Source organism: Charadrius vociferus, unplaced genomic scaffold (assembly GCF_000708025.1).
Source record: "Charadrius vociferus isolate BGI_N301 unplaced genomic scaffold, ASM70802v2 scaffold858, whole genome shotgun sequence".
Lineage (NCBI taxonomy): Eukaryota > Metazoa > Chordata > Aves > Charadriiformes > Charadriidae > Charadrius > Charadrius vociferus.
This window is the reverse complement of record NW_009649724.1, coordinates 2773650-2782144: the sequence shown is the minus strand read 5'-3', so window position 1 is coordinate 2782144 and position 8495 is coordinate 2773650. Positions and strand designations below refer to the sequence as shown.

Below are 8495 nucleotides of genomic sequence, written 5' to 3'. Positions count from 1 at the left end.
GCTTTACACAAGCTAAAGGCTGGCTTGGCAATTCTGATTTCGTCTCTCAAGTACTCTCTTGGTCATTTAAGTGGAATAATTTAAATTTAATGGAAGTATTTTGATTTTTTTTTTTACTGTTGCAGAGATGCGGAGGAAAAAGCAAGGCTTAAATCCCAGCCTGCCTATACTCCAGTCTGTGATCACAGTCTTGCTTGAATCCCAGTTTGTTGGGATTTTCAGTGTTTTGGCAATGGTTTTCCAAGCTTGCTTTCTCAGTGGCTGGATTTTGGATAACTTGCAGTGGTTGTGGAGAGAAGTGGTGATCAACAAGATGTGCTATTTGTTTATTTACCCCGTGCACTGCAGCTTACCTGGGACCTGATTTATGCACCCACAGCCCTTCACTGGCCGGAGGAAGGTAGCGAATATAGGTCATCAGCAGGCCAGGCTGGCAACTCCTTTCTTCCACTGTGGTGAGTTACTCACCGAAATAGACTCATTGAGGTCTACAGATCATTATTTTCATTAGTGGTGATTCATATTAAGAGTTTCACAATCAGGCCTGCTGGTGTAATATGTTCTTTTCCAGAGTACCATTTATCTAAAGATCTCGGAATACTTTATGTACATTAAACTTTAATCCGTGTTCTACCACCAGTGAGGTACGTAAGGAGGACTGTTTCCATTTTGCAAATGAGGTAAACTGAGGTATAGAGCAAGAAAGTGACTTGCCCAAGACTGTGCAGCTTGGTTGCAAAGTCGTGTAGAGTGCTATCTTGCAACGAGTGTACGTTTCCCATACGTGGCCCTAGTTCCCTGCCCAAATTTTAAAGGAACACTTGATTTCCTGGGGCTAAGGCTGAGCAGAAATCCGTGTATAGCTGTAAATTCAGAAGGTTTGATGTGAATCAACTTCCTGAAGTGTTTGGGAACGTTTAGATTTGTCATCCCAGACTGGTTGCGACCTGAAAGGATTGGAGCAGAACTGTGGGGATTTTTTTTTTTTGTGTGGTATCAACTGGTTGGTATAAGATGTAGAGTTAAGAGTTGGTGAAGGACTCTGCTTCTGATCTATTCATCCTCATCTGCGTGTATGGTCAATGTGGTCAGTATAGACAGTGGAGGATGAAAGTGTTATTCATCTGACTCAGTTACCTACTAGAGGATGAGATGAATTGTGACTGGAACTCCATTGTCTGTCATCTGTGAAGGGAGATAAGGTCACTGTCTCAAGTGAACCCTGTCCTAATGTCTGTAGAGAAGCGGAGTTGCATAAATGGGGACAGATTTTACTGTTTGCTTGGAGTTTAATCTCTTGTGATTAGACACATGACTTCAATATTCTGTATTACAATAGCTCCTAATAAAAAAAGGCAATGGAAACACAGACCCTCCTTTCCCTGTGGTAGGGAAATGCACATCAAGATTCCCAGCCTGAGGAAAGCTAAACATAGGCAATTTGGAAGAAGGAAGAGGTTCAGAGAGGGGAATTGCCTTGCTTGTGTTTAACAAGTGAGTGACAGAGTCGGGGAAGGTATCCCTCTCTCCTTACTCTTTCCAGTGCTCCTATTACTTAACCACATTGCCATTGAACTGGCCTTTATCCACCTCTGCTTCCTTCCCTGCCAGGGTCCCCTTCTCTGAGGGCATATCCTCTCATCTCCGTCATCACCAGGCAGCCCTCTGTGGTCCCTCACCTTGTCCCAGCTGCCACCAGCTCCCGCGTGCTGCCAGCCCAGCCCTCCTCGGGGACTGGGAGCTCAGAGGCACCAGCCAGCGAGACCCATGCCAGCAGCGAGTCGGATGCAGAGCAGCCTGCGCCTCGGTTAAAAAAGCCACGCCGGAGTAGGACCATCTTCACTGAGCTTCAGCTGATGGGCTTGGAGAAGAAGTTCCAGAAGCAGAAGTATCTCTCCACCCCTGACAGGTAAGTCGGTCTCTTACACGAGGAAAAGGAATGAGCAAAAGGGCTCCTCTAGCGCTGCTCAGCTGTTCCTATATGAACGTTCCCTGCTGTGGTGTGCTGCCTTCTGCCTCCGCAGGGATGCCTCCGCCGTTGGCCGAGGACATGGGCAGATCACCAGATTCAATGTCAAGGCTAACTTTTCCTGGAATCAAAGGTGACATGAATAGATTATATCAATGGAAATGCCACGTGGTGATCTATGTGCTTCCTAGCAGGCATCCAGGCTCAGAGATAGGCAAGGTACAGAGCAGAAGGCTCTCTGCCGTTCCCATTCCGGCTGCACACTTGAAAAAAGGCAGAGCCTGTCTGCTCCTGGGATCTGGTGGTGGATGGCTCTGTCTCCGTGGTAGCTGAGAGGTTGGCTGGAGCTTCAGTTGGCTGCTGAACTAGCTTTCGTCTAGCAAACTGGGGTAGCAGTTCAATGAGAATCACATAGAATGGTCAGGGTTGGAAGGGGCCTCTGGAAATCATCTAGTCCAGCCCCCAAGAAGGTGTTGGCCTGTCCACCACCTTGGAAAACAGAGTCAGGGTTGCATAGAGTTGAAGGCTGCCTTGCCCTTGTGAAGGCACAGGCAAGTTCCTAGGGACTACATGGTACCACATGGACAAACTGAAATAAGGAAAGGTTTTATCTGTTTTAAAGGCTTCGAATCCTACTCTGCAAACTTAAATTACAGGAAAAAGACCCATCCAATTCCTACTAAGTTTATGAACCTAGAGAGGGTTTGAAAGGTACACCAGACCTTGAACTCTGCAGATGGCAGTGTCCCAATATTTAAATTGGTTTTGAAGATCGGCATTCTGCACTCGTACTGCCCATGGCCAAAACCAAGGATCACAGCTAGGCTGAATTTCATGGGCATGGCCGGGCTGCCTCATGCAGTTTCAGAGTTCCTGACTTCTCACGGCTTCACATAACCAGGTGGTTGACACTGATGAAGGCTGTTAATTAATTTTATGGGATGACTGTTCCTTGGCTTTGTACATGGTTGAGGCTGACGATGAGCAATTCCTGTACATGTACCACTTCCCCTCTGTTTGTTTCCTCATGTTTCTAGGCAATACTGGTTACACTAATGTGTGTGGCAAGAGATGGTAACTGGTTGCAGGTAATCAAAGTGTGATAAGACATGCATTAAGGCAAGAGTTAGTCAAGCAGTGTTTCTTTTTGTCAGCTCAGGGCTGGAAACACGGTGGCGAAGCAGTGGGTTGCGATCTGCATTCACTCCTGCAGTTTTTGGCCTGGACACAAGATTGTACCGCTTGGAGGGCAACTGGAGCACCTGGTTTATTTGTAGTAAGGAAGTGCGGTACAACAGCATAATGCCTCTGCTAGATTCTGCTTGTCAAATAGCAGCGATAGTATCTCTAAGTCAATGGGATATCTTGTAGGCATTGTGTAGCGGCATAGGCAGCAGGCAAACCAAGCCTGTAGGTCTAAAGTGAATCCAAAGCAGGGGGAAAAGCATGAATCCATGAGTGTGTGTTTGAGCACAGAGCGCTGGTGTGCTGTACATCGGTGTTTGTAAATGTAAGAGTGAGTCTGACTGCCCTAGGAGCCCAGCTGAAACAAAAGGTTTATTATGAAAAACTTGGCCTTGACGAATGTGTTTCCCCCACTCAAAAGTGGGAAAATCTTTTCCGAGAAGTTCACACAATCCAGAGCACCTTGGAATGGGCCTCTGAGTTTGAGCTGTCCCACCTGCAGGACTTGCGTGACTCTGGGGCACTTGCCCAGCTTTGAGGATTTCCAACTCCATCCGTTGTGCAACTCCATTACAACACTGCCAGATGCACGGTGCTGTCACCTGTGGGGAAGGATAAAGGGTTACTTTGAGCTGCATTTGCTTCATATCCTGGGTTTTAATACAGAAATAATGAATGGTTTCACATGAACTTGCACAGGTTGGAGATTTGTGGAAGATGAATCAGGATTATGGGCTGTCTGCCACATATACCCTTAAGCTAAACACGCAAATAATAAATTCATTTATAAGCCTAAATTGCCTATAATAGCAGAATGCGTAAGAAATTAATAGATTTAGATGTACGACTATTCCGTGAGAAATGAAAGTATTATTATCCCCATTATGTAGGTAGGGAAGAAGTTGTTGATACAAAGAGCCGCACTTTCAAAGGCAGACTGGTGCTGGGTGTCTCGATTTTTAGGTGTTTGCTTCAGACCCCGTAGACCTGTTTTTCGGGGATGCAGTGTACCAGTAGCTCCCTGCTTCATGCACAGACGTGGAGTGTCAGCAGTGGGAGTACAGCAGGCTCGTGTTTCAAAGAGGGCAGGCAAACTTCTGAAGCTTCCAGGCTTGTTCATTTGTGCAGTGGTCACTGAGAAGAAAAGAGGGAGCCTGCAAACACCTTAATATTCTTATTTCTTCCATAAAAGCGTCTGTCTTTACATCTGAAATTCACAGGGGTTTCCCACTTTTGTCTGACCTTTTCTCAAAACAACGGCTGCACCTGGCGTCTGAGCTCCTCTTCTCCTCTGTGAACTCATTTCAATGTCTGTCTTGTCTCCCAGGCTTGACTTAGCCCAGTCGTTGGGGCTGACTCAGCTCCAGGTGAAGACATGGTACCAGAACCGCAGGATGAAGTGGAAGAAAATGGTGAGTGATTCGTTACCGTTTCTCTGTGGTCCTTAAAAACTGATTTCCAAAGAACAGATTTGGAAGCTGAGCATAGTGTCAGTGACCTGTGTCTATTCATTCCAATTTTTGTTTTATTCTTGATCACTTTTCTTAGAAACATACTCTTTTAAGAAAAGTTCATACTGCACCGTATGTGGTGGGCAAGAGGGACCATAGGCAGTAGGAAGAATACAAGGCAAAGGGCTGAAAGAAATTAGAACAGAACCGAGGGAAGAACCAAAATATCTCCCTCTGCATTTTTGGCGTTCCTGTGATCTGAATGCTTGTGGGATTGGTTATATGCATAGACAAAAGAGATTGTATTGCTCCATGGAAACCAATGCCGTTTTGAGAGCTAATATCATTAATTCTTGCTTTTCCTATCTTCCTTTCACTTACTCTCAGCTTCATGGCCCTTTTCCAGTTTAAATGCTTTTAGAAAGGACAACTGTCCGATAAATCCTGGTGGGAACCATGATGCTGTGACATTCTCCAGTGGAGATGTTTATGTATTCTGATCTGGGAGATGAGATGCAGTTCTAGACTGTATCTTTGAATGTATGTGACAGCTGCAGAAGTTACTGCCACTTAAAACAAATTTGGGATTAGCTTGGGTACAGACCTTTGGTTGGAAGTGTCTTGTTGCTGCGGTGATGGTGTGAAGGGAGAAGGAATTAAACACGGGAACAGACCTGTTTTGCAGACTCCCGCCTTTTGCACAAATGAGGGGGGTCTCATGTGTTTTCATGCAGGTGTTACAAAAAATATATATAAATAATAAAGGCTATTTCAGAAGCCAAAGAGGGTGGAGGAAAAGCAGTCAGAGGAAACTCTGGCTAAGGATTATGACTGTTCTTACCTGGGCTTTGAGTAAAGCAAACACTCAGGAAAGGAACTGAATTCTGCATCAGATCTTCTGTCTGTAGTGTTGAGGACTGTGTGCCTAGGTTGCTTTTGGGCCTGCCATAGGAACTGACGTAGAGACCTCCAGAGTTCTGGGTGTCCTTGCTGGTAATGTTTGCATTTCGCGTTATTTGACGGGGGAGCTCACTCCGTGAATACAGGGCATTTCTATGAGGCTGAAACAGTGACCAACTCATGGAATAACTTTGAGGTCAGTGCTGAGTTTCATCCTTCTCTTAAAGGATGTCTCTCAGCAGCAGAGTCAGATTGATCCTGACGGTTCCTCTCTTCGCTCCAGGTACTGAAAGGTGGACAGGAGGCTCCAACGAAGCCCAAAGGCCGTCCAAAGAAAAACTCCATTCCCACCTCAGAGGAGATTGAAGCAGAAGAGAAAATGAACAGCCAGGCGCAGAGTCAGGAGCTGGAGGGATCTCAAGCTCCTGAGGAGCCTAAATTGACAGAGGAGAAGCCAGAAGTCTCCTCGGAGACAGAGAAGTCTCCAGAACATATACCAGAGCCCTCCTCAGAGGAGACTACGCCACTAAGTTAAAAGGGAAAGCAAAGAGGGAAAGGGGGGAAAAAAGAAAAGCAAAAAAAGATAAAGGAGAAAAACCAAAACCAAATATATATATGTATATATATATATTTAAATATGTATGTAATTGTGTGTGTGTACATATATATATAAATATATATATATATGTAGACCTTGTGTATAAGTCTAAAGGTTGGTCACTTTGTGCCTTTGGGAATCAGCCATCATGGGCCACGGTGGAACAAAGACGTGCCGTGTGAGTGGGGAGGACCCGTCCCACCGGCGGTGCGCGTGGGCCTTCCCACAGATAGTGCCGGAGGCCTGAGCGTGTTTCCAGAGAAAACCACGTCTGGAAACCCGAGCTGGCACCTGGCAAGTAGAGAAGTCCAGGGCTCCTTTCGTGCTGTGGGAGGCAAATGTGTAGTGATACGACTGTGTTGGAGGGTTTCCGTGTGTTCGCTTGACTTTATCCTCGCCTTTTAAAGTAGCGCAAATGGATGGAGCACTCGGTCTGGTCTCAGGTCGGGGATAGCTAAGAAATGGGGCGCTCCGCTAGCACCATTTCATCGTGTAACCAGCACTTATTTCTGTTAGGGATGGGCCCAACTTCAGCAGTTTTAGGAAGGAGTTCAGACCCATCGGTTTGCTTTGGCCCAGTGTAAAGATCAAAGCTTCCGAAGCGAGATTCATACCCGGGTCAGCATTCGGATTTCATCTCTCGTGGTTGTTTGGGTGCCGTGTCTGTGACTTTGCAGTGATCCAGGATAAAACTTCGGATGAGATGAGGGTTTGGATTTGAGTCTGTTCCAGAAGCTTTGGGATGCTTGGGTCTGGGATTTTTGCTTTGGGCCCACTTCTAATTTTTGTAGGGTTTTTTAAAGAACATTTAAATGTTTTCAGGGTTTGGGGAGAATGATGGATTTAAGAAGTTGCTGCAGAAAGTTCGTGTTTAAGATGTGTGCCAAGAATAGATGTGCATCATGTTTCATAAAGTCTTGTTAAGGGTGCATTTTGCCCAAAGGCTGCAAGAGATGTATTAAGATAACCTTTATTTTTTAATTAAAAATTAAATATATAAATAAAACAGTTGTTGTTGTTTCTCTCTCGGAATGCTAGACAAGAGACTTTTTCTGGGCTAGGTTTTTCTATTCTAACAAACCCTGGAGAAAGCGGGAGTCATCAGACTTTCCGTAACACCGCTGTGCAGCGGGAACTGTACAGACTTCCTTCTGGCACCTTCCTAAGGGAGGGGAGGGGTGTTGCTAATGCCACCTTGTCACTGGGTGCCGATGAACGTGTCAGAATGAGAGCGCTGGTGGCTTAGCTATTTTCTGTCACCTCCCCTCCCACCGTTACACCTGGGCGACTAATCAATGGGTCTTTGTGACCCTGTGGAGATGGTTTCTTAATTTTTTGGGGTGGTGGTAACGATTCACTGACATAGTTTTCAAGTGACTTATCCAAGGAGTGTTGAGTGGGACGAAAAGATTTCTTTTTTTCCCCCCAAGTTTCTTGCTCAATGGTGTTTGGAAGCCTTTAACTCCACCTCTGCATTAGCGCTGCAGTGGCACTGCATCTGCATCAGGTAATAAATGGTAAAACTCCAGCCCACTTCAGCGGAGCCAGGGTGGGACATTGCCCCACTCACTGCTCATTTAACACACAGTAATCAACTATGAGAGGGCACCTACGGGTTTAAGTGCATCTACAGGTTTGCACCTAAACCTAAAACAAATTCACCAGAGTTGGGTGATGTTCATCTGCAAGAAGCTTTGAAAATCCCAGGCATTTCATGCCATTTAGCGCTCTTTTTATGGCCCAGAGAGACAGAAATGGGATAAAAGATTTCCCTCTTGCCTGCTGTGTTGCAAAGGCAGGCTGTGAGCTACGAAGTCTTCCCTCTGCCATTGAAATGCATCAAAACCTGTTTGTCTTTGAACCCTTCTGCTTTCCCCTGAGCCCTGACATACTCGTGACAGGCGCAGTGAGAGGTGAGGGCAGCGGGGCAGGATTTTGGCACTTGTCTGGAGTTATGATACAGTACATTGCACATTCTTTATCTGTGGATGTGGTTTTTTTCTTTTTCTTTCCAGAACTGTGCTTTAGTTCAACTGTGTCCATTGGACTTGAAATGGCATTTAATTTAAAAAAGGCCTATGGCCTGTTTGTACAGGAATTAGATTAGATGGTCTATGAAATCTATAATCGTCCTCTGTTGTTCTTGGATAGTAGCAACAGCACTGTTATCTCAAAATAAAATGTTTCCACAAGTCTTAAATGCGGTAGTACTTGGTGAGGGTGAAGGGAGCAATTAACTGGAAATAATTCGTCTAATGAGTTTCACCATCAGATTGCAAAAAAAGTTGGTAAGAGTCTCTACTAGGTTTATTTAGAAGCCTGAATAGTTCGGTAAATCAAATTGTGTGTGCAGACCATTCCAGAAGCAGAAAAAGCTGACCGTCAGGGAAGG

At 45.4% G+C, this 8495-nt stretch overlaps 1 protein-coding gene across 1 annotated transcript; it reads left to right on the top strand.

Moving 5' to 3' along the window:
• Nucleotides 1-1610: 1610 nt before the first annotated feature.
• BARX2 (BARX homeobox 2) lies at nt 1611-6064 on the top strand. Its single transcript, XM_009890806.1, has 3 exons — nt 1611-1909; nt 4482-4566; nt 5789-6064. The coding sequence occupies exons 1-3, from the start codon at nt 1857-1859 to the stop codon at nt 6038-6040; spliced, it is 390 nt and encodes a 129-aa protein (XP_009889108.1). The 5' UTR covers nt 1611-1856; the 3' UTR covers nt 6041-6064.
• Nucleotides 6065-8495: the final 2431 nt, after the last annotated feature.